This window comes from Scyliorhinus torazame, chromosome 21 (assembly GCF_047496885.1).
Source record: "Scyliorhinus torazame isolate Kashiwa2021f chromosome 21, sScyTor2.1, whole genome shotgun sequence".
In the NCBI taxonomy this organism is placed as follows: domain Eukaryota; kingdom Metazoa; phylum Chordata; class Chondrichthyes; order Carcharhiniformes; family Scyliorhinidae; genus Scyliorhinus; species Scyliorhinus torazame.
In genome coordinates, this window is record NC_092727.1 from 79418103 (window position 1) to 79444885 (window position 26783).

At 49.8% G+C, this 26783-nt stretch overlaps 1 protein-coding gene across 1 annotated transcript in view; it reads right to left on the reverse strand.

Moving 5' to 3' along the window:
* Positions 1-26783, reverse strand: part of mettl2a (methyltransferase 2A, methylcytidine) — a 58945-nt gene that overhangs the window by 22894 nt on the left and 9268 nt on the right. The window contains exons 4-6 of the mRNA XM_072486982.1: positions 25239-25288; positions 24431-24491; positions 19827-19966 (exon numbers count right to left, since the gene is read on the reverse strand). Coding sequence (XP_072343083.1) covers positions 19827-19966; positions 24431-24491; positions 25239-25288 — 251 coding nt within the window. The remainder of the gene's footprint in view (positions 1-19826; positions 19967-24430; positions 24492-25238; positions 25289-26783) is intronic.

The following is a 26783-nucleotide window of genomic DNA, read 5'->3' on the forward strand; positions in this document are numbered from 1 at the left end:
TTCGGGTCGTGAAGGCAAAGGCAGCCGAGAATGAGGACGACATACAGGGCCTGGTGGTGAAGACGGAGACGCATGAGGCACATCAGAAACGATGTGTGGAAAGGTTGGAGGCACTGGAGAACAACGCAAGGAGGAACAACCTGAGGATTCTTGGTCTTCCTGAAGGTGCGGAGGGAGCGGACGTCGGGGCATATGTGAGCACGATGCTGCACTCGTTAATGGGAGCGGAGGCCCCGGCGGGTCCGTTGGAGGTGGAGTGAGCATACCGAGTGATGGCGCGAGGACCGAGAGCAGGAGAAATTCCCAGAGCCATAGTGGTGAGATTCCTCCGTTTTAAGGATAGAGAAATGGTCCTTAGATGGGCAAAGAAAACTCGGAGCAGTAAATGGGAGAACGCGGTGATCCGCGTTTATCAAGACTGGAGTGCGGAGGTGGCGAGAAGGAGGGCGAGCTTTAATCGGGCCAAGGCGGTGCTTCATAAAAAGATAAAATTTGGAATGCTGCAACCGGCAAGACTGTGGGTCACATATCGAGGGAGGCACCACTACTTTGAGACGGCGGATGAAGCGTGGACTTTTATTGTGGAAGAAAAACTGGAATGAGCGGGTTATTAAAAAGAACGTTTGAACAAAGTGGTGGGGCGAATGTGGGGGGCGAAGAGGGGGGTTAAAAAGGGGGGAAAGTTTTATGTACTAATCCTGCGAGGTGGTAACTTTTCTCTCTTCCACAGGTGGTGATGGGGGGGGGGGGGGAGGAGGGGAGGTGGAGGAGATGGGGCGTTGGCCATTGGGGGCGGGGCCAAGGGAGAAGCGCGGGCTTGGTTCCCGCGCTATTATAATCATGGCGGGAATAGAGAAGCAGGAAGGAGGGGGCGTCGCACGGTGCGAGCCGAGGTCACGGGGGGAAGCCGAGGTCGGCCAGAGTTTGCTGACTTCTGGGAGCAACATGGGGGGAGTAATTACGCTAGCGGGGGATCTGGCGGGGAGGGTGGGAGGGGGGAATTACTGGATTGCTGCTGCTGGGGAGAGGGGGGAGCTGGTATGGGAGGGGATGGGCGGGGGGGCACCGCCTGGGGGAGATACAGCTGCGTGGGAACCGGGTGAGGAGCTGGAAAAAGGGGATGGCTAATCGACAAGGGGGGGGGGGGGGGGGTTGGTAGGAAGCCCCCCAACCCGGCTGATCACGTGGAACGTGAGAGGGCTGAACGGGCCGATAGAGGGCACGGGTACTCGCACACCTTAAGAAACTTAAGGCAGATGTGGTTATGTTACAGGAAACGCACCTGAAACTGATAGACCAGGTTAGGCTACGCAAAGGATGGGTGGGGCAGGTGTTCCATTCGGGGCTAGATGCGAAAAACAGGGGGGTGGCTATATTAGTGGGGAAGCGGGTAATGTTCGAGGCAAAGACTATATTGGCGGATAACGGGGGCAGATACGTGATGGTGAGTGGCAAACTACAGGGGTAGACGGTGGTTTTGGTAAACGTATATGCCCCGAACTGGGATGATGCCAATTTTATGAGGCGGATGCTAGGACGCATTCCGGACCTAGAGATGGGAAAGTTGATAATGGGGGGAGATTTTAATACGGTGTTGGAACCAGGGCTGGATAGGTCGAAGTCCAGGACTGGAAGGAGGCCGGCAGCAGCCAAGGTACTTAAAGATTTTATGGAGCAGATGGGAGGTGTAGACCCGTGGAGATTTAGCAGACCTAGGAGTAAGGAGTTCTCGTTTTTCTTCTATGTCCATAAAGTCTACTCGCGAATAGACTTTTTTGTGCTGGGTAGGGCGTTGATCCCGAAGGTGAGGGGAACGGAGTATACGGCTATAGCCATTTCGGATCACGCTCCACACTGGGTGGACTTGGAGATAGGGGAGGAAACAGGAGGGCGCCCACCCTGGAGAATGGACATGGGACTAATGGCAGATGAGGGGGTGTGTCTAAGGGTGAGGGGGTGCATTGAAAAGTACTTGGAACTCAATGATAATGGGGAGGTCCAGGTGGGAGTGGTCTGGGAGGGCTTAAGGCGGTGGTTAGAGGGGAGCTGATATCAATAAGGGCACATAAAGGGAAGCAGGAGAGTAAGGAACGGGAGCGGTTGCTGCAAGAACTTTTGAGGGTGGACAGACAATATGCGGAAGCACCGGAGGAGGGACTGTACAGGGAAAGGCAAAGGCTACATGTAGAATTTGACTTGCTGACTACGGGCACTGCAGAGGCACAATGGAGGAAGGCACAGGGTGTACAGTACGAATATGGGGAGAAGGCGAGCAGGTTGCTGGCACACCAATTGAGGAAAAGGGGAGCAGCGAGGGAAATAGGGGGAGTGAGGGATGAGGAAGGAGAGATGGAGCGGGGAGCGGAGAGAGTGAATGGAGTGTTCAAGACATTTTATAAAAAATTATATGAAGCTCAACCCCCGGATGGGAGGGAGAGAATGATGGGCTTCTTGGATCGGCTGGAATTTCCCCAAGGTGGAAGAGCAGGAAAGGGTGGGACTGGGAGCACAGATCGAGGTAGAAGAAGGGGTGAAAGGAATTAGGAGCATGCAGGCAGGAAAGGCCCTGGGACCGGATGGATTCCCAGTCAAATTCTATAGAAAATATGTGGACTTGCTCGCCCCGGTATTGACGAGGACCTTTAATGAGGCAAAGGAAAGGGGACAACTGCCCCCGACTATGTCTGAAGCAACGATATCGCTTCTCTTAAAGAAGGAAAAGGACCCGCTACAATGCGGGTCCTATAGACCTATTTCCCTCCTAAATGTAGATGCCAAGATCCTGGCCAAGGTAATGGCAATGAGAATAGAGGAATGTGTCCCGGGGGTGGTCCACGAGGACCAAACTGGGTTTGTGAAGGGGAGACCGCTGAACACGAATATACGGAGGCTGTTAGGGGTAATGATGATGGCCCCACCAGAGGGGGAAACGGAGATAGTAGTGGCGATGGATGCCGAGAAAGCATTTGATAGAGTGGAGTGGGATTATTTGTGGGAGGTGTTGAGGAGATTTGGTTTTGGAGAGGGGTATGTTAGATGGGTGCAGCTGTTGTATAGGGCCCCGATGGCGAGCGTGGTCACGAATGGACGGGGATCTGCATATTTTCGGCTCCATAGAGGGACAAGGCAGGGATGCCCTCTGTCCCCATTATTGTTTGCACTGGCGATTGAGCCCCTGGCGATAGCGTTGAGGGGTTCCAAGAAGTGGAGGGGAGTACTTGGAGGAGGAGAAGAACACCAGGTATCTTTGTATGCGGACGATTTGCTACTACACGTGGCAGACCCGGCGGAGGGGATGCCAGAAATAATGCGGATACTTGGGGAGTTTGGGGATTTTTCAGGGTATAAATTGAACATGGGGAAAAGTGAGTTGTTTGTGGTGCATCCAGGGGAGCAGAGTAGAGAAATAGAGGACCTACCGTTGAGGAAGGTAACAAGGAACTTTCGTTACCTGGGGATCCAGATAGCCAAGAATTGGGGCACATTGCATAGGTTAAATTTAACGCGGTTGGTGGAAGAAATGGAGGAGGATTTCAAGAGATGGGATATGGTATCCCTGTCACTGGCAGGGAGGGTGCAGGCGGTTAGGATGGTGGTCCTCCCGAGATTCCTCTGTGTTTCAGTGCCTCCCGGTGGTGATCACGAAGGCTTTTTTTAAAAGGATTGAAAAGAGCATCATGGGTTTTGTGTGGGCCGGGAAGACCCCGAGAGTGAGGAAGGGATTCTTACAGCGTAGCAGGGATAGGGGGGGGCTGGCACTACCGAGCCTAAGTGAGTATTATTGGGCCGCTAATATTTCAATGGTGAGTAAGTGGATGGGAGAGGAGGAGGGAGCGGCGTGGAAGAGATTAGAGAGGGCGTCCTGTAGGGGGACTAGCCTACAGGCTATGGTGACAGCCCCATTGCCGTTCTCACCGAGGAACTACACCACAAGCCTGGTGGTGGTGGCTACACTGAAGATTTGGGGACAGTGGAGACGGCATAGGGGAAAGACTGGAGCCTTGGGGGGGTCCCCGATAAGAAACAACCATAGGTTTGCCCCGGGGGGAATGGATGGGGGATATGGAATGTGGCAAAGAGCAGGAATAACGCAACTGAAAGATCTGTTTGTGGATGGGAAGTTCGCGAGTCTGGGAGCGCTGACCGAGAAATATGGGTTGCCCCAAGGGAATGCATTCAGGTATATGCAACTGAGGGCTTTTGCGAGGCAACAGGTGAGGGAATTCCCGCAGCTCCCGACACAAGAGGTGCAGGACAGAGTGATCTCAAAGACATGGGTGGGGGATGGTAAGGTGTCAGATATATATAGGGAAATGAGGGACGAAGGGGAGACTATGGTAGATGAACTAAAAGGGAAATGGGAAGAGGAGCTGGGGGAGGAGATCGAGGAGGGGCTGTGGGCAGATGCCCTAAGCAGGGTAAACTCGTCGTCCTCGTGTGCCAGGCTAAGCCTGATTCAGTTTAAGGTATTACACAGGGCGCATATGACTAGAGCACGGCTCAGTAAATTTTTTGGGGTGGAGGATAGGTGTGCGAGGTGCTCGAGAAGCCCAGCGAATCATACCCATATGTTTTGGTCATGCCCGGCACTACAGGGGTTTTGGATGGGGGTGACAAAGGTGCTTTCAAAAGTAGTGGGGGTCCGGGTCGAACCAAGCTGGGGGTTGGCTATATTTGGGGTTGCACAAGAGCCGGGAGTGCAGGAGGCGAGAGAGGCCGATGTTTTGGCCTTTGCGTCCCTAGTAGCCCGGCGCAGGATATTGCTAATGTGGAAAGAAGCCAAGCCCCCGGGGGTGGAGACCTGGATAAATGACATGGCGGGGTTTATAAAGCTAGAGCGGATTAAGTTCGTCCTAAGGGGGTCGGCTCAAGGGTTCACCAGGCGGTGGCAACCGTTCGTCGAATACCTCACAGAAAGATAGATGGAATGGAAAAAAGGCAGCAGCAGCAGCAGCCCAGGATCCGGGGGGGGGGGGGGGGGGGGGGGGGGGGAGGGGGAGGAGGAACCAGAAGGACTCTCCTCAGGGTTGTTAATATATACTGTATAATATGTATAGGTCGTTGCGACAGATAATTATATATTGGACTGTTAAATTATATTTTTGGAGAGTGTTACTTGTGATAAGGCAGTTGCCAAATAGGGTTAGTTTTCATTTTTGTTATTTATTATTTATTCATTTTTGTTTATAAAATAGGTCATTGTTATTTGTGTTGTTATAATATTGTGTAAAGGATGCACAATGTACTGTGTTGGTTGACCAAAAATTTTCAATAAAATATTTATTAAAAAAACCCATAAACAAATGACAAAAATGGAATCAGGAATCACCCATAGTCACTATTAACACATACAAACCCTCTCCCCCCAACCCTCCCAGCCCCCCCACCCAATGTTCGATGTGATCCAATTCTCAAAAGTGCATAATGAATAACGTCATGAATTGTAGAACCCCACCATCCTTCCCCTCAGTTCAAATGTGACCTTTTCAAGCGTCATGAATTCCAGCAGGACCCCCGCCACGCCAGGGCACAGGGTAGAGAGGATGATCTCCACCCTAACAGGATCTGTCTTCGGGCTATCAACGAGGTGAAGGCTACAATGTCTGCCTCCGCGCCCGTTTCCAACCCCGGCTGATCCGACACCTCGAATATGGCCTCCCGAGGGCCCGGGTCCAGTTTCACGTGCACCACTTTAGAGACTACCCTAAACACCTCTTTCCATTAATCCTCCGGCTTTGGACAGGATCAAAACATATGAACGTGGTCTGCCCCCCCCCCCCCCACCCACCCCCCCCCCCACCCACCCCCACCCACCCCTCTCTCAATTTAAATAATATTCTGCTTTTCTATTCTCCCTGTCAAAGTGGACGTTGTCACATTTTCCGACATTATACTTCATCTGCCAGTTTTTTGCTCACTTACTTAACCTAACCTTTTCAGACTCTTTCCATCTTCCTCACAACTTGCTTTCATACCTAACTTTGTATCATCAACAAATTTGGCTATAATATACTAGGTTCCATCATCCAAGTCATTAATATAGATCGTTAATAGGCCCCCGCATTGATCCCCGTGACACTCCACTAGTTATAGTTTGCTAACCTACAAATGTCCTGTTTATCCTGACTCTCTTTTCCTATCTTTAAATCATCAGTACATTTGGCTACAATAAGTCCTTCATTAAAGTCATTAATACAGATTGTAAATTGTGGAGGCTCCAGCAGTGATTCCTCTAGCCCCCCATTAGTTACAAGCATAAAAGAAAATTGTTGCAGATGCTGGAATCTGAAATTTGTTACGGTTGGCCATTAGTTACAGTTTGCCAATCTGAAAACTACCCTTTTCCTTGAGTCTTTGTTTCCTATTAGTTAGCCAATCCTCTATCCATGTTAACATATCAACCACAACACCTTAAGCTCTCATCTACTGCAGTCAACATTTTATTTGGCAGCTTATCAAATGCCTTTTGGAAATCAAAATACACTGCATCTATTGGTTCCCCTTTATCCACTCTGCTTGCTTTATTCACAAAAAACTTTAATAATTTTGTCAAACACTATTTCCTTTTCACAAAATCTCATTGACTCTGCTTGATTGAATTAGGCCCTTCTAAATGTTGTGCTACTACCTTCTTAATAATGGATTCTCACATTTTTCAAATGACAGGTGTTTGACTAACTGGCTTATAGTTTACTGTTTTAGTGCCTGAACAGAGTGTAGGCATAAATGAATCATTTTCTGGTGGCCAAGATGCAATGAGTGGTGTGCCATAAGGATCAGTGTTTCGGCCTCAACTTTTTACAATTATATAAATGACCTGAAGGTATGGTTGCTAAATTTGCTGATTGCACCAAGACAGGAAGGAAAGTAAGATGTAAAGAGGACGTACGGAGATATAGATGGGTCACGTGAGTGGGCAAAAATATGACAAGTTGAGTATAATGTGGAAAAATGTGAAATGTCCATTTTGGCAGGAAGAATTTAAAAAAGCATTTATCAAATGGTGAGAGATTGCAGAGCTCTGAGATGCAGAGGGATCTGGTTGTCCTAGTGCATGAATCACAAAAGGTTAGTATACTGGTATAGTAAGTAATTAGGAAAACCAATAGAATGTTGTTTATTGCGAGGGGAATTAAATACAATTGTAGGGAGGTTATGCTTCAGTTGTACAGGGCATTGGTGAGACCACATCCGGAGTACTGCGTACAGTACTGGTCTCCTTATTTAAGGAAGGATGTAATTGCACTGGAAGCAGTTCAGAGGTTTATTAGATTAATTCCTAAAATGGTAGGGTTGTCTTGTGAGGAAATGTTGGACAGGCTAGGTGTAAGGTTTTCGGGCAATTCGGCCCTTTTTGGACTGCCCAAGAATAAAACTCAGAGACTGTAAACTGACTTTTCAGCCAAGAGAACGTAACCAGATTTCCCAGCAGGCTTGGTCCGCTGAGCTGAGTAGGGGCATAAGTATTTACAAACCCCCCCCCCAGGAGCTACAAGGAAGAAGGAGCCAGACAACGAGATAAGATCAAAACACAGACAAAGGGGCACGGGAATACACAGGGGGCCTGCCTGCAAGCAGGACAATGGGATGGTCATAGCCCCATGCAGATGTAAATGACCTGGCATCCACCAGAGCAGAATCCAATTAACACCCCATCAACATAGCAAGGCGAGAATAGCAGCCATCTCCGGAGCAGCTGGAAGACCTTTTGAAAATCTTCACAAGAGAGCCTAACCTTGTTATCCTAAAAAAGCAGACTGTCTGGGCTCAGTATATTGCGCTGGAAAAGCCCCTTGAAGATAAGCGGTAGAAAAAACCAAGTTGGAGGCGGACCTGGGGGAGGTACTCCAATCTTGACAGGAGCCACCGGCAGGAACTCACTGGGAGGAGGGGGCGGAGTCGGCGCCAAATTCAAATCGCGGACGGTAGAAAAAACCAAGTTGGAGGCGGACCTGGGGGAGGTACTCCAATCTTGACAGAAGCCACCGGCAGGAACTCACTGGAAGGAGGGGGCGGAGTCGGCGCCAAATTCAAATCGCGGCAGGTCTGCCTGGCTGGAAGGAGCGGACCTGCGAGGAAAACCCGGAAGCAAACAGCTCTGACCGGCTCAAAGGGGGCGGGACCAGCGGGAACTTTAAACTTGGACTGATACAACGCAAAGGAGGAGGAAAACCCGGAAGTCGACAGCTCTGACCGGCTCAAAGGGGGCGGGACCAGCGGGAACTTTAAACCTTACCAATTCAATGCAAAAGGGGCTGGCCGAACACAGGAAAAGCCTGGTAAAACGGGTATAAAAGGGGCTGTGTTTCGATTGAGGGCTCTTGGCTCGACCTCTCCACCTTTGACTTGACCTCTGCAGCCTGTGACCGTAAGTACCCTGCAGCAGCTTGCGAAGCTCCCTTGACTTTGATAGTGGTTGAGGCTTTGGGGAAGGGGACTTGATTTGTGTTCTGTGTCATTGCTAAAACTGTGTAACAATAAGATTTTCGTTGTGTCCGTTATAGTACTTTCTGAATAGACTTAGTTTGTGTTAGAGTTTAAGATTTTATTATAATTTCTTCTGTTTGATGATTTTGACCTGGGTTTTGCAATAAACCTTGATTTGCTGATAATTGGAGTCGTTTAAATTCTTCAATCTCTCACCAGCGATCTCTGACCAAGTCATTGTTAAAATATTCCTCACCTTAATTCCGGGTTCAAGAATCTAGGGTCATCTTGAGCGATTCACTCAGGACAGGCTGCTGGTTAGGTAATAAACAGCAGTGTCCTATTCTCTCTCTTGGGAAAGCTACTCCAGCGAAGTAGGAACCGGGTGGGTGTTGCACCACCGGCAAGAGAGAGAATCACCTGGGCATTGGTGGGGGTCTGGATATCTGTGTGATATAAGCCTCAGGCTTCCGGTTAGGGATAAACAGCAGGCTTGATCCAGTGCTCTCTCCCGTGGAGGTGTCCCAGTGCGGCATCCCCTGGCCTCTGAAGTTTCAGTGCCAGCTGGAGAGAGACACACACAGATACTCAAACCCCAGATATCGGCCCAGTAGTGGAGTAGCAGAGATGGCACCCTCTACAATGGCGACCGCGGCAGGACCCCGGTGGTTTGGAGTATGTGACTTGGCAGAGGGGGTGAGGGAACGAAGTAAAATGGAGGAGAGAATCTCCTCGTATTTGTGGCAAAAGGTCAACCTCACCAAACCTTGGGTCTCAGAACTAATCAATGCGGAGCAACCGGTAATGGCAGCGGCTGCATGGACAGAAAGTAAGGCGCACAAAAAGCACTTGGAGAAGGCAGTTTGGCTGGTTTGCCTGTCCGAGCAGGTAGTCAAAACAGAGCAGGAGTTGAGAGAAGTGAGGGCCAGCGCAGGGGACAGCGCTAGCGCAGCGGAACGACTGCGGGAGGAATTGGCAGAAATTAAACAGGACAGCGCGAGCGCAGCGGAACGACTGCGGGAGGAATTGGCAGAAATGAAACAGGAAAGCGAGTCTAACCGGTGTGAGAAGGACTATCTCCACTGCCAGATAGTGGAGGGTAAAGAAAAGGAACGGAGGCTCCAGGAACTCTATGCTCGGAGTACAGAGCAGTGTAGGAAGCTGGAGGGGAAGTTCCGGGACATCCAGGCAGCGTACCGAGTGGCTCGCGAGGAAGTAGGGGACTGTGCCCATGGGCCGTGCCAGGCACGAATAACGGAGTTGGAGGAGACCTTGTCCAAGGTCAGGGGACAGGTACACCTGGTAGGTCCAGGGGGGTTCCCAAGGGGCAAGGTGCTCCTCGCAGCGGATGATTCCCCACAGGCCAAGGGGAATAGACCGCCTCCTGAGGCACCGGGATCGTGCCCGGGTCGGCAGGCGGGGAACGGACTGCACGTTCAGGGGCAAGTCCAAGGGGGGTCGGCAGGGTACCCCCAGCTGGAGGCGTGTCCACCTGGTTTCGTATGTGGGTCCCCATGGGATGGGGACAGACCGCTGCCTGGGATGCCGGTGATGGGGCCGGGTCAGCAGGTAGGGTTTGGACCGCCCGGTCAGGGGCAGGTCCAAGGGGGGTCAGTGGTGTATCCCCAGATAGCGGCGTCTCCTATATGGGTAGCTAGCCCGGGGACAGGGGGGCTACCCAACGGGGCAGGAGAGCTGGACAGTGGGGAGGAGGAGCAGGAACCCCAGGTAGGGCAGATGTGCCCTGTCAGACAAAGAAGGTATGGTCCCCCGGCGGGGCTGGCGAATAGGGGACCGGTTGAGGGCGACATTATCATTCCTCATGGGGCATCCGCGCTCAGGGGGATGGTGGCCCACGTTCCCAGGCTAACTCCAAAAGGGGATCCGTTGCTTCATTTTATGGAGGTGGAACAGGCAGCCAGCATTAATGACTGCGACGAGGGGGAGCAAATAAGGATGCTCCTGATGACCCTAGATGCACAGCTATGCAGGACAGTGACCTCTGGGAATGGGGGAAGACCTGACACATGGGCGGCAGCACAAACTGCTGTTCTGGAGGCGATGGGCTTGAATCTGGGGAGCCCTTTCATGAGAGTGGGGGAAACCAAGCAGCAACCAGGGGAATCTCCCACCATGTTCGCAGACAGGCTGTGGATTGTCTATATGGAGGCATGCGGGATTCAAGCGGATAGACGGAATTTAGGGGAAAGAACCGCCCACTGGCTGAAGACCCTAGTTGCCAACTGTCTCCCTAACGTTAGGGCAAAAGCCGAACACTGGTTCGACCCGCAGACCCCGGCCCTTAATGAGGAAGAGGTCCTTAGGAAACTTACCCTCGCATATCGTAATGGGGAGAGGGGTGAGGACAAGCCCCTTAAGGGTAGGGTGCATGAAATCGCGCCAGCAGCCCCTAAGAGAGAGTGGAAGCATGAGGGCACCCGGACCTCCGACAAGAAACCGGTATGCTACGGGTGTGGGGAGGCCGGGCATTTCAAGAGGGAATGTAAAAACCCTAGCAAGCAGGAGAGGGCTCCCGCAGTAGAGAGTCAGACCCCGGCGGCAGGAGCAGCTGCCCCGGAAACCTTCGAGGTAAAGAAACTTTTAGCCTTTTTGCAAGGCTCAGGACAGGTGGCAATGGCAACGGGCCAGGGTCAGCCCGCCCCCGCACCCAGGGAAGCCTCCGAATGACTAGCCCCTCAGCAGCCCACCTTTCTATGCCCACTGGAGTATGGCCCGTGCGGGAGACCCTGGGTCAAGATGGAGGTCCAGGATACGGTCGGGAGTTACCTACTGGACACAGGTGCTTCCAGTACTATAGTCCACACGGACAATCCCCGAGCATCCCCTCTGTCTAGCGGGGTACCCTATAGTCTCATTGGATTTACCGGGAACGAAAAAATGGGTTTTTTCTCTGTTCCCCTGTCTATCAGGTTAGGGGCACTCCAGGCGCACTGGAAATGCGTCCTGATGAGATGGGAACAGGAGGGGAAAGGGATCCTAGGAGCTGATTTCATAGTGGCTCATCAGATCCTGGTGGACCTAAGAAATCACTGCCTGTGGGGTGCAGCAACGGAAGGGACTGAAAGGGAGTTGAGGGTAATTGACAGAGCCCAGGAGAAGGGAGCTTTGCGCGTGGTACAGCCAAAGGAAGGGTACGATTTAGAAGCCCTGGAGAGGAATACCCCGGAAGAGTTCAGGGAGTATGTCCGCAGGAATCTGGCTGCTTTTGCCACCCACAAGCATGATTGTGGGAGAGTTACTGGGACAGAGGTCAGGGTAGATGGGGACCCCATGTCCCAGCCCCAGAAACAGTACCGCTTCCCCCGGGAAGCAGAGGCAGACTTGGAGGTGGCCCTAAACTCACTGGTGCGGCAAGGGGTGTTGAGGACAATTGCCACCCATGTGAACTCACCGCTCTGGCCGGTGAGGAAGCCGGACAACTCCTGGAGGGCCACCGTGGACTACAGAGTCCTGAATAAAAACATTCCGGCCTGCGCCCCAACGGTGGCGGCCGTGGCAGACTTGCTAGGAGAAATTCCAGCATCCGCCTCAATTTTTACGGTGCTGGATATTTCGAATGGATTTTGGTCCGTCCCGGTCAGACGGGAGGACCAATATAAGTTTGCCTTTACCTTTAAGGGGCAACAGTACACCTGGACCTGTCTCCCGCAGGGATTCCATAACAGCCCGAGCATTTTCCATCAATGCATGGCCGAATGCTTAAAGGGGTTCAGTGAGCCACACAAGCTGGTGCAGTATGTGGACGACATCCTGTTGTTCACCAGTAATAGTGAGGAGCATGGGCCCCTGGTGGACGAGCTGTTAGGGTTATTGTACAAAGGAGGGCTGAAAGTTAACCCTAAAAAGGCACAGATCGGGTTAGGAGAGGTGAAGTTCCTGGGGTTAACCCTGAGAGCTGGAGAGAGAGGGATTGACACTGCCAGGAGACAAACAGTGCAGGAACTCCCAGTCCCCGTAGATGTAAAGGGGATACGGTCCTTTTTAGGAATCACCGGCTACTGCAGGGATTTCATTGAGGACTATGCCACCACAGCAGCGCCTCTGCTTAGGCTGCTGCACAAGGGGGTGGAGTGGGACTGGGACAGTAAGTGTGAGACGGCGTTCGTCCGACTCAAGGAGGACTTGCAGAAAGCCCCAGCCCTGGGAGCCATTAACCCCCGGGAGGAGTTTTTCCTGGAGGTGGCCGCAGGCAGTGATGGCCTGAGTGCCGTGCTCCTCCAGACCCGGCATGGCAAGTTGAGGCCGGTGGTATACTCCTCTCGGGTCCTCACAGACGTGGAGCGGGCATACTCCAACTGTGAGAGGCATCTGCTGGCCACCCACTGGGCGGTAAAGCGGATGCAGGTATTTGTCAGGATGGGCCCCATCACCCTCCTGACACATCACACCCCGACCCAAATGCTGCTGGACGGCAGGATTAAGGACGGCACGGTCAGCAGCGCCAGAATCACCAGGTGGACCCTCCTGCTGTCACAAATGGCCCTTCAGGTAAAAGGGCTGAATGAGCCACAGCTCGCTGCCAACCTGATATACCCCGGGGAGCCACACCACTGTTCCGTAGAAGGGGTATGGGAGGTAGGGTTCGGACTCCGGGCAGGGCTGCACCCCACAGGGAGGGAGATCTATGTGGATGGGTCCAGTACTGTAGCAGAGGGCGTCAGGTTCACGGGCTGTGGGATCTGGGACCCCGATGCAGACATAGCCCTGGCCCTTAAACTCCCCCATACACTCAGCGCCCAGCAGGCAGAGCTGGCTGCAGTGATGTATGTGGTGACCCACCCCGACCGTTTTCCCACGCCGTATACCATCTGCTCAGATAGCATGTTTACACGCAACTCCTGCACGGAGTACCTGGCTATCTGGTCCCGCCGAGGATACACCTCCTCGGATGGAAAGCCACTGGCCACAAAACCCCTCCTCGAGAAGATCGTGGCAGCAGTTGGGCAGGGGGAGGACAGGTATATCCTTAAGGTGAAAGCTCACTCCAAAACAGAGCCACGGGGCGAGGGGAACCAGAGAGCAGACGGCCTGGCTCGAGAGGGGGCTAAGAATGGGATAGCGTGGGACCCGTACGAAGAGGGACAGGTAGCGGCCGTTACAAGACAGCCCCAGAGGGGGGAAAGAACGAGTTTGGCCCCAGATCTAGCCACTGCCCAGGGACAGGACCCCGAGCTAAAGAAAGTCATAACGGCCATGGGTAGGCAGGAAAGGATAGAGGGGCCCTATGGGGGAAAGGACATCACCCTGAAGGAGGGCATGCTCTTCAGGGGGGACCAGTGGATAGTGCCTTCCCAGCACCATAGGGAATTTATTGAAATGGCCCATGAGAGCCCCGGAGCGGGACATCCCGGCCCTGAGACCACCTGGCAACGGGTGGAGAGGGTGGGGTGGTGGCCGAGCCTCCGGGAGGATGCTCGCGATTTCTGTGCGAGTTGTTTGGTGTGTGCTACTAATAACCCGGATCCCAAGAAAAGAAAGGTCTCGTTGGGGCACATCCGCAGGGTGGAGGGGCCCTGGCAGTCGATACAGATCGACTATATTGGACCCCTTCCCCCAGCGGCAGGGGGTTACAAGTACTGTCTGGTGCTGGTGGATATTTTCACAAAGTGGGTAGAAGCCTTCCCCTGCCGAACAGCCACCGCAGCAGGCACAGCCAGGATATTGGTCAGGGAGGTATTCTCGAGGTGGGGACTCCCACAGTTTGTGGAGTCAGATCAGGGGAGTCACTTCACGGGACAGGTGATGCAAGCGACCCTAAAAGTCCTGGGGATTAAGGCAAAGTGGCATGTGGCCTATAACCCTCAATCCTCAGGTCCTGTGGAAAGGTTAAACAGGACCATAAAGGAGAGGATCAGGAAAGAAACAGGCAACTCGCCCAACCGGTGGGTAGAAATCTTACCCCTAGTTTTAATGGGGATCCGAGCAAGCCAGTCCAGGAGCACAGGGTACTCCCCGCACGAGCTCATGACAGGGAGGGTTATGAGAACCCCGATCCATGTCAGGGTACCTTCCCTGACAGAGGGACAGCTTAGGGAGGTAAACCGGGACAGGTTCGCTAAGAAGCTGATGGAGCAGCTGAAGGAAATTAATTGGCAGGCAGCATTTAACATGGGAATCCAGCACCGGAGGAACAAGCTGCTGCTCGAGCCCCACAATACCCAGGAATGGGCCATAGGGGAACAAGTAATGGTCCGGAATTTTGCACGGGTAGGAGCCTTTGAGCCACTGTACGCGGGACCGTACAGTATAGTGGACAAGGCCAGCCCCATGGTTTACGCAGTACAGCTCCCCCGGAAGATTAAATGGTTCCACGTGAACCAGTGCAAACTTTTCGACCCCACCAGGGCCGGTAAGAGCAAGTTGGGGGGGGGGGGCTGGGGGTGATAGTGGAGAAGCCGCCTGCAGAATTAACGACGGTGGGGGAGGTCCCCGACTCCACGGTCACACAACCGGTGACAAGGTGCTGTCCCGAAGGGGCAGTCCCAAAGAAACCGACAGTGCTGCAAGCACCCAGCCCAGGGACAGTAACGATTCCCAAGCCCTTACCTGTGGGTCAGGTGGCCTGCCATAGTATAGAGGCTAAGGAGGCGGAGGAAGTGGAGGTATCACCTTGGGCTTGGGAACCAGTCAGGGGACGAAGGAGCAATCGGGTCTCCAAGCCCCCGGTAAGATGGTCCCCATCACACCTCCCTAGAACCCGGTCCCGCAGTAAGGGGGCCCGAGTAGAAGGGAGCGCTGAGGGATCACCAAACCCTGTTGGGGAAGGAGAGGCAAGGGGCAGCCCGAACCCCCGGGAGGGGACGGTCTGGCCCGAGCCGTTGGTCCAACCAGGTGAACTGCCCCAGTATAGCGGGGCCCAGTTTTAATTTGGCCACCCGGAGACGGGTGGCATTGTATATATCATTTTCCCCCTCCCAGTTCTAATTAGTGTGTAGTGGTGTGTGGATTATTTAGGATCGTGGGATCACAGAAGCGCCTAGTGCAATGGTAGAATGATGAAGCAGCAGGCACTAGGACCCTGGTGGAGCCGGGCTGTGGACACAGAACCACAGACAGGCTGCGGCAACTTCAAAGCGGGAGCTGCTGCTGCCGCCGGATAGCAGCAGGCACTAGGACCCTGGGGGAGCCGGGCTGTGGACACAGAACCACAGACAGGCTGCGGCAATTTCATGTTGATTTCACAACTTCAAAGCGGCCGCTGCCGCTGGATAGAACCCATGCACTTTAAGGTAGGTAGGGCTGTAGAGGCAAGGATGTGTTTTGTCTGTTTTACAGATGCGGCACCCGACGATGTGGAGCTTGCTGATGATCTTGGCGATGGTGGAACCGGGAGAACTCCGCAGAGGCGAGACAGAAGAGTCCTTCGACTGACCGGGTTAGGGTGACTGAGGGCAGGCGGGTGTGTTTAACCTGTGAGGGGGACGTTCCTTTGGGGAGATGGTGGTGGCCCAGGAAGCTGAGGCTGGACATGAGGGATCGGTCCTCGGACTGGGAACGCCTGGACAACAACACCTACCGGACCATCACGGGGTCACCGGGTAGGATCACCGTTTGCTGGGATAAGTGGTGGGCTTCTGACCAGGGCATTTATTTGTGTTTATGGGGATCTACCAAGGCATGTCCACAAGGGGCATTAATCACTTTTGTAAGGTGGTGGCAGAACCCAGGGAACGGGATAAATTGACCGCAGTGGGGAGGGATGTGTAACGCCCAGGGAAGGGATGACTGTAAAAGCTACCGAACTGCTGGTTCAGGTAAAGCGACCCCTGCCCACAGCCCAACCGATCGACCCTCACAACTGTCCGATCACCACCAGGGGGGGCCTGAGAATGGTTTAGTGTTTGCCCCCACAAAGAAAATGTTGTACAGGGGGTACATTATGCTGTCGCCTCAGTTGGACTAAACCTCTCAGCTGCAGGTATCGACGACGGAGGAAAATGAAGAGCCTTCAACGGGAAGAAGCGAAGTGCAGCCAAGAAAGGAGGATCCTTAGTGAAATAAAGAGATGCAATTGTAAATAGTTGTATGGATTCGCGGGTTTCAGTTACTTGATTGTGATATATGTACAGGGACCCTTACGTTTGGGGTTCCGGTGAAATGTGTATATGTTACTGTGTGTTTGAATTAAGTATGGTCTTGTCTTTCCCTTTCATTGAAATCAGGGGTAGCCTAGATTAAGGGAACTGTCTTGGGACTTGTAGTTTCGCATGTTGTTGAGGGGGGGCCTACGGTCCACACAAAAGGAAATGATTGCCCTTCACCTGTGTCGATACGGTCCAAGCAGGTAGGGACGTATCGAAGGGGCATCTGTAAGGTTTTCGGGCAATTCGGCCCTTTTTGGACTGCCCAAGAATAAAACTCAGAGACTGTAAACTGACTTTTCAGCCAAGAGAACGTAACCAGATTTCCCAGCAGGCTTGGTCCGCTGAGCTGAGTAGGGGCATAAGTATTTACAAACCCCCCCCCCTAGGAGCTACAAGGAAGAAGGAGCCAGACAACGAGATAAGATCAAAACACAGACAAAGGGGCACGGGAATACACAGGGGGCCTGCCTGCAAGCAGGACAATGGGATGGTCATAGCCCCATGCAGATGTAAATGACCTGGCCTCCACCAGAGCAGAATCCAATTAACACCCCATCAACATAGCAAGGTGAGAATAGCAGCCATCTCCGGAGCAGCTGGAAGACCTTTTGAAAATCTTCACAAGAGAGCCTAACCTTGTTATCCTAAAAAAGCAGACTGTCTGGGCTCAGTATATTGCGCTGGAAAAGCCCCTTGAAGATAAGCGGTAGAAAAAACCAAGTTGGAGGCGGACCTGGGGGAGGTACTCCAATCTTGACAGGAGCCACCGGCAGGAACTCACTGGGAGGAGGGGGCGGAGTCGGCGCCAAATTCAAATCGCGGACGGTAGAAAAAACCAAGTTGGAGGCGGACCTGGGGGAGGTACTCCAATCTTGACAGAAGCCACCGGCAGGAACTCACTGGAAGGAGGGGGCGGAGTCGGCGCCAAATTCAATTCGCGGCAGGTCTGCCTGGCTGGAAGGAGCGGACCTGCGAGGAAAACCCGGAAGCAAACAGCTCTGACCGGCTCAAAGGGGGCGGGACCAGCGGGAACTTTAAACTTGGACTGATACAACGCAAAGGAGGAGGAAAACCCGGAAGTCGACAGCTCTGACCGGCTCAAAGGGGGCGGGACCAGCGGGAACTTTAAACCTTACCAATTCAATGCAAAAGGGGCTGGCCGAACACAGGAAAAGCCTGGTAAAACGGGTATAAAAGGGGCTGTGTTTCGATTGAGGGCTCTTGGCTCGACCTCTCCACCTTTGACTTGACCTCTGCAGCCTGTGACCGTAAGTACCCTGCAGCAGCTTGCGAAGCTCCCTTGACTTTGATAGTGGTTGAGGCTTTGGGGAAGGGGACTTGATTTGTGTTCTGTGTCATTGCTAAAACTGTGTAACAATAAGATTTTCGTTGTGTCCGTTATAGTACTTTCTGAATAGACTTAGTTTGTGTTAGAGTTTAAGATTTTATTATAATTTCTTCTGTTTGATGATTTTGACCTGGGTTTTGCAATAAACCTTGATTTGCTGATAATTGGAGTCGTTTAAATTCTTCAATCTCTCACCAGCGATCTCTGACCAAGTCATTGTTAAAATATTCCTCACCTTAATTCCGGGTTCAAGAATCTAGGGTCATCTTGAGCGATTCACTCAGGACAGGCTGCTGGTTAGGTAATAAACAGCAGTGTCCTATTCTCTCTCTTGGGAAAGCTACTCCAGCGAAGTAGGAACCGGGTGGGTGTTGCACCACCGGCAAGAGAGAGAATCACCTGGGCATTGGTGGGGGTCTGGATATCTGTGTGATATAAGCCTCAGGCTTCCGGTTAGGGATAAACGGCAGGCTTGATCCAGTGCTCTCTCCCGTGGAGGTGTCCCAGTGCGGCATCCCCTGGCCTCTGAAGTTTCAGTGCCAGCTGGAGAGAGACACACACAGATACTCAAACCCCAGATATCGGCCCAGTAGTGGAGTAGCAGAGATGGCACCCTCTACATAGGCATGTATCCATTGGCGTTCAGAAGAGTATGAGGTGACTTCAATAGAAATATAGAAAATAGGAGGAAGGCATTCGGCCCTTCAAGCCTGCTCTGCCATTCATTATGATCATGGTTGATCATCAATTTCAAAACCCTGATCCCGCCTTCCCCCATATCTTTTGATCCCTTTAACCCCAAGAGCTATTGTCATGTGAGAGTACCCTTTAAGAAATGGGTGTTTAAGAAATGTACCTTTAAGAAATAGAGCTGCTCATGTTACTGCAGTGATGTCAGAGTGTGGGTGGAGCTGAGCTCCACTTCTGCTTTTTTAGCTTCAGTTTGAGAAGAGCTTGGGTGTGTCTGTGTTTTTCAGGGAGCTGCACATGAAGTCTGCCATCCAAAGACTATCTTAATCATTTGGTGAACTCAGAATAATAAATGATTTCAGTATTGAATGTAAACCCTAATGTGATCCTGTTTGAAGGTTTGTTAAGTTTTTGGATGTTAAAAGGACGGCATACAGATTACTTAGTGTTGTATTCTTTGGCGGGTGTATTTGATTTACTGGTTGCTATGATATTCCCGGTTTGTTTTAAAACAGTTAACTTGAGTTCATAGAATAAACATTGTTTTGTTTTAGAAACCAATGGTCCATTTTCTGCTGTACCATAACTGTAGAGTAAGCAGTGTGCTCCCCATACCAAGTTGTGGGTCAGGTGAACTCCATGATACACTTTGGGACTCTCTAAACCCTAGCCCATAACAGTATATTTAATTCCGTCTTGAAATTACACAACATTTTGGCCTCAACTATGTTCTGTGGACTTCACTGAAACATGCAAAATCTTGAAGGGTCTTATCAGGGTGGATATGGAGATTGATGAGGAGAATTTATTTCCCTCAGAGGGTGGTGAGTCTCTGGAACTCTCTTCCTCAAAGGCAGTCTGCTGGGGCCTTTCCAGAATCTAGGGATTTTTGGCAGATTATCATTATCTCTGCAGCCACTCCTTTAAGACCCTCGGATGCAGACCATCAAGTCAATTTAGCTCAGAACAGCAGATCTTCTTCCCCAAAACATATTACTGAACCAAATAGATGTTGAGTGCAAATGCGGTAGTTCCATCGTCCCCATTACTAATACTAACTTTTTATTTCAGGTCATCCCACCAGCTGCTGTGAAAGAATTTTAATGAATGTCTCTGGATAATTTGTTCCGATCTCTGGATTATCAGTCACATAACCTTTACACTACTGGACTCAAGCATGCGCTGTGTACGCGGTCTGGTACTATGTGCCAGACATAGTCTAGGACATAAGCACTGTACATGATCCAAGTACTTACTTATCTGGATGTATCGCTGACAGGACAAATATGAGGATGATGATGTCCAGGCTTTTGTTTGGCATTGGGTAGTTGGCTTGTGGATCACATAGGTCATGGACAAAAGCAAGGCAGCGAGAGCACTCATAACCAGAGTTCAGCTGGAAACAAAAGGATAAAGTGTTGATACAACTTGTAGTCTCCAGCAGGATACCAGAGCTCAGACCAATGGTTCAACTGCTAATCTGAGGTTTGTTAATACACACACGAGAATAGAAGAGAAACATCGTCAAATAGATCTAAAGATTTAATTCTGCAGGGTATTAGGTTAGGATTCATTGGGCAGCATGGTGGCGCACTGGTTAGCATTGTTGGGATTGTTCTTGCTGGAGTTCAGAAGAATGAGGGGGATCTCATAGAAACTTATAAAATTCTAACAGGACTAGACAGGGTAGATGCAGGGAAGATGTTACCAATGATGAGTGTGTCCAGAACTAGGGGTCACAGCCTGAGGATTCAGGGTGAACCATTTTGGACAGAGATAAGGAGACATTTCTTCACACAAAGAGTGGTGAGCCTGTGGAATTCATTACCACAGGAAGTAGTTGATGCTAAAACCTTGAATATATTCAAGAGGCGGCTGGATATAGCACTTGGGAAGAATGGGATCAAAGGCTATGGGGGGAAAGCAGGATTAGGCTATTGAGTTGGATGATCAGCCATGATCATGATGAATGGCAGAGCAGGCTCGAAGGGCCAAAAGGCCTCCTCCTGCTCCTGCTCCTATCTTCTTCTATGTATTGTGAACAGTGTGGAGGGTAGTGTAAAAACAGAAAAGGACACAGACAAGTTGGTGGAATGGGTGGACAGGTGGCAGCTGGAGATCAATGTGGAGAAATGTGAAGTGATTCATTTTGGTAGGAAGAACATGGAGAGACAACATAAAACACAAGGAGGCGGAGGAGCAGAGGGTCCTGGGTATATATGTGCTTATTGAAGGTGACATGACAGAACAGGCTGAGAGAGTAGTTAATAAAGTGTCCGGCATCTGTACAGGAAAGATTCACGAGGGCGGTTCCAGCAATGAGAAACTTCAGTTGTGAAGGTAGCTTGGAAAATTTGGGACTGCTTTCCTTGGTCAAAGGAAGGCTGCAAGGAGATTTGATAGAGAGATTGAAAATCATTTGTAGTGTGGACCAAGTAGATAAGGAGAAATTGCTCCCACTCGTGGAAGGATCAAGAACAAGATTTAAAGTAATTGGCAAAAGAAGTAAAAGTGAAGTGGCTGGGGTCTGGAATGCACTGCCTGCTCCAGTGTTGGAGGCAGGTTCAATCAAAGCATTTATTAGACAGAAAGAAAGAAAGAAGAAGGGTCGCTTCTCAACCTTGTGTTCATAAATGTTGTGTTATTCAATGAATAAGATCTGGAATATAGAGCTAGGTGACCATGACAATTATCATCGATTGTTGTAAAAACCCAGCTGGTCCACTGATGTCCTTAAGAGAATGAAATCTGCCATCCTTACCTGGTCTGGCCTACATGTGACTCCATACCGTCCTCTGAAATTGCCGTGCAACTCATTCAGTTAAAGAGTAATTACTGGCGGGAAACAAATGTGAGGCCTAGATCCCAAGAAAAGATTTTTTTTTAAACTATATAAATTGCTTAACTCGCTCCTCAGGCCAGTACTTTGTTGTAAAGACTTGGGTCTTCCTGGATTGCTAACACCAGACACTGTAATGTAAACTCTCTAGAATAGCTCTGTTCCAGCTGCTCAGTCAGGCCACAAACCCTGTTTTTATGAATTGACTCTTTTAGCATAAGGACACCATAAACACACAATAGCATCAAAGGTGAGCCCACAGTCTAAGCAGGATAACTTACCATGATCCACTGCTGCTCTGAGATTGTTGCCATGATGTGGAGATGCCGGTGTTGGACTGGGGTGAGCACAGTAAGAAGTCTTACAACACCAGGTTAAAGTCCACCGGGTTTGTTTAGAAGCACTAGCTTTCAGAGCACTGCTCCTTCCTCAGGTGGAGCTCCTTCTTGAGGAAGGAGCAGTGCTCCGAAAGCTGGTGATTCGAAACAAACCTGTTGGACTTTAACCAGGTGTTGTAAGACTTCTTACTGAGATTGTTGGGAAGAGTAGAATTAAGTAAATTCATTTCCGTGAAACAGGGAAAATTTACCACACAGGAGATCAGACGGCCCATTAAATTTGAATTTGTGCTGGCAGAAAAGTAATTATCCAGCCCGGCCCCACTTTCCAGTTATTTGTCCGTATCCTTGTAACCAACATCCAGGTATTTATTTTAAGCGCGTTTAGGGTTTCTGCCTCTGCCACCCGTCCTTGCATGCAGGTTGTTCAAGATCCCCACCACCCTCTAGATAAAAAAAATCTTCAACACTCCTCTATTTCTTCTGCAACTCCTCTAAATTCATGACTCGGTTATTTACTTCTCTGCAAAAAGAAAGAAGTCCTTCCTATTCGCTTTACGACAACCTCAGAATGTTATACCCCTCACTCAAATCTCCCCTCAGACCCCTCTGTTCAAAAGAAAACAATCTTAAACCATCAATCCTGAACCATCTAGTCTTTCCTCTTGGACTAAATTCTCCATTCCCGGCAACATCCTTGTAAATCTCCTGCATGCCCACTCTAATGCAATCACACCCTCCCTGTAATGTGGTGACCAGAACTCTATGTAGTACTACAAGTGCGGCCTAACTAGTACTTTCCACAGTTCTATCATAAGCAGTGCTAATGTTTTGTCTAATAAAAGAAAATATCACATAGGCTTTCTTAACCATCTTTTCTCCTTGCCTTGTTACAATAATATTAATAATAATCTTTATTGTCACAAATAGGCTTACATTAACACTGCAATGAAGTTACTGTGAAAAGTCCCTAGTCGGCACATTCCAGCGCCTGTTCACATACACAGAAGGAGAATTCAGAATGTCCAATTCACCTCACAAGCACGTCTTTTGCGACTTGTGGGAGGAAACCGGAGCACTCGGAGGAAACCCATGAAGACAAGGGGAGAACATGCAGATTCCCCACAGACAGTGACCCAAGCCGGGAATCGAACCTGGGACCCTGGTGCTGTGAAGCAACAGTGCTACCCACTGTGTTACCTTCACAGATCTGCGAACATACACTCCAAGGTTCCTTTACAGTTCTCAGTATCGCACCATTTATTGTGCATACCACTGTCCAAACACATTACCTAATTTCCCCACTGAAATTTCTGCTCACCGGAGAGTCTGTTGGTATCTTAGAACATAAGAATTAGGAACAGGAGTAGGCCATCTGGTCCCTCGAGCCTGCTCCGCCATTTAATGAGATCATGGCTGATCTTTGTGGACTCAGCTCCACTCTCCGGCCCGTACACCATATCCCCGAATCCCTTTATTCTTTAGAAAGGCATCTATCTTTTTCTTAAAAACGTTTAAAGAAGGAGCCTCAACTGCTTCACTGGGCAAGGAATTCCAGAGACTCACAACCCTTTGGGTGAAGAAGTTCCTCCTACACTCCGTCCTAAATCTACCTCCCCTTATTTTGAGGCTATGCCCCCTAGTTCTGCTTTCCCCGATCAGTGGAAACAACCTGCCCGCATCTATCCCATCTATTCCCTTCATAATTTTATATGTCTCAATAAGGTCCCCCCGCATCCTTCTAAACTCCAATGAGTACAGTTCCAGTCTACTCAACCTCTCGTCATAATCTAATCCCCTCAACTCTGGGATCAACCAAGTGAATCTCCTCTGCACTCCCTCCAGTGCCAATATGTCCTTTCTCAGGTAAGGAGACCAAAACTGAACACAATACTCCAGATGTGGCCTCACCAACACCCTATACAATTGCAGCATAACCTCACTAGTCTTGAACCCCATCCCTCTAGCAATGAAAGACAAAACCCGATTAGCCTTCTTAATCACCTGTTGCACCTGCACACCAACTTTCTGCGACTCGTGCACCAGCACACCAGGTCCCTCTGCACAGCAGCATGTTTTAACATCTTACCGTTTAAATAATAATCCATTCTGCTGTTATTCTTCCCAAAATGGATAGCCTCACACTTAGCAACATTGAATTCCATCTGCCAGACCCTAGCCCATTCACCTAACCTATCCAAATCCTTCTGCAGACTTCCGGTATCCTCTGTACTTTTTGCTTTACCACTCATCTTAGTGTCGTCTGCAAACTTTGACACATTGCACTTGGTCCCCAACTGCAAATCGTCTATGTAAATTGTGAACAACTGTGGGCCCAATACTGATCCTTGAGGGACCCCACTAGTTACAGGTTGCCAACCAGAGAAACACCCATTTATCCCCACTCTGCTTTCTGTTAGTTAACCAATCCTCTACCCATGCTACCACTTTACCCTCAATGCCATGCATCTTTAATTTATGCAGCAACCTTTTGTGTGGCACCTTGTCAAAATCTTCTTGCATTATCAACCACATGGCCAATTCCAATACACTGTAAGCAATGGATACTTGGGGCTTACACAAGATATAGTTACTGATATAGCGCTGATGAATAGGATAGATCAGGCAGAGGGAGAGGCACATTAACAGAGAAAAGCAAGAACACAATTGCAGCTTTTCTCACCTTGACGAGTTCCACGGCAGCAGAGGAGAAATCACAGCAGTAAACAAACAGCCCTGGGTCACTGCAAGGGTACAAGAGGAGAGTTATTGACAGCACCATCAGTAATCTAACAATTTTCTAAAACTGCCCAGAGATGAACACTCTAACGTGACATGCTCCTGTAAAGCAACAGAACTAAAAACGTTGGACAATTTTTTTTCTCCACACCCGTTGCATTCATGCTTGTAAACTAGACGTCAGGATCCCATTAACCCTTTTTACCACAGTTCCTGCTTTATGTACACAATTTCTGCGAAACGGGGGATAACACAGAATCTGGAACGCTAACTGGCTATCAGGTTAAACAGACATCAGAAACTAATTGTGCGCAGTTAGCGAACATGAATCTGGAGTTAGCCCCAACCCTAGTTCAGGTAATGGAGGTAAATGAAAATGCCCTGATCCAGTGCCTCCTGCGGCCAAGCACACCTCTGCTGACATCGAGCGATAGCAGGATCAGGTTTCACGGTCACCATTACTGAGGCTAGCTTTACATTCCAGGTTTTTATTAATTTAATACAAACTCCACCAGCTGCCATGGTGGGATTTGAACCCATGTCCCCAGATCATTAGCCTAGGTCTCTGGATTACCAGCTCAGTGACATTACCACAACGTCACCATCTCCCCCAACAGCCTTGTGGCTCAGACAACAGTGCATTTATTGTGCCAATTTGACACTGAATTTGTCATCACGAATGAGCCCAATAGGGGGGTATAATCTGGTGCCCACCACCGTGATCGATGGGACGAGGGAATAACTGTTCTTACTTGTTGGTCTGTAGAATGGGGAACACAGTATTTCCGACTCCACAACCGACCTGGTGAAAAGAGAAAGAAATGTTTGGTACATACAAAAGGAATATCTCAATGCGGCACAGTGTATTTGTTAAGACTGTTCCAAATGAACGCCATGTTAGGAATCATCTCTATTACTTGCATTTATACATTGCCTTTAATGTAGAAAAATGTCCAAAAGCACCTGGAGTAGGAAAGGAAGATGCGAAATAGGAGCCGGATTGGCATTCGGACTGCCGAGTCTGCTCTGTCATTCAGCAAGATCATGAATGGTTACTGAGCTCGATTTCATCTTTCCACATTATCCCCATAATATTCAAAAATCTATCAACCTCTGTTTTGAATATATTCAATGACGAGGCAACCCCAGCTCTCTTAAGAAATTCCGAAGATTCACAACCCTTTGAGTGAAGAATAAGAGGTGATCTTACTTTAAAAAAAAATTGTTCATGGGACATCGGCGTTGCTGTCAGCATTTATTGCTCATCCCTAATTGCAGTCAACTGCATCGCTGTGGGTCTAGAGTTACATGTAGGCCAGACCAGGTAAGGATGGCAGATTTCCTTCCCTATAAGACATTAGTGAACCAGATGTTTTTTTACGACAATTAACAATATTTCATGGTCATCATTCAACTTTTAATTCCAGATTTTTATCGAATTCAAATTTCATCATCTGCAGTGGTGGGATTCGAACCCGGGTCCCCAGAGCATTACTCTGGGTTTCTGGTTTACTAGTCCAGTGACAATACCACTATGCCACCGCCTCCTCATAAAACATACTGAAACATAGAGGATCCCAAGGGAACTTGATAGGGTAGATACTGTCATGATAATGGATCATAGCCTGAATTACTTACAGACATATTGAACTTTTAAGTAAGGCACGCGTTTTTAAAAAAGGACACACAAGCCAAAGGTAGATGAGAATGTAAATTCACAGAATGTACTTCAGTGACTCGCTGGAAAGTTTGTGTGTGGATTGTACTTCGTTTTGAGAGAGACCATGGAATGTCACATCTGAAACGTGTCAAGGAACTTCAGACAGACACTTCAAAGGGAAAATGGCAAAAACTGAACTGTAATCTCCTCTGGCTGCAGAGATAATGGGGTAATTAATATCTCAGCAGAAACCATCACCTGTTACTTATATTCCATTCTGTGGTCATGATGCAAGTTGAAAGAAAGTAGTTTCTGGGTGAAAGATAGTTCTTTCCTTTCCAGGAATACACAAGAATAGGGGTTAAAAAATAACTGCAACCCTGGTCTGTGTGTGCTAGTCTGCTGTTCTAGTTTTACTGTGCAAGTGTGTGCTATGAAGGTCACAGCTAAGGAGCATCCGTTCGGCATTTCTGCACTTGCAGGAAAAGAGAAGTCTTGCTCTGACTGCTGGAAGCAAGGCAAAGTCACAGTCGAAAAGGAAACAGAACTACTCTTTTCAGCTAACCCGAACATAGAACATTACAGCGCAGTACAGGCCCTTCAGCCCTCGATGTTGCGCCGGCCTGTGAAACTAATC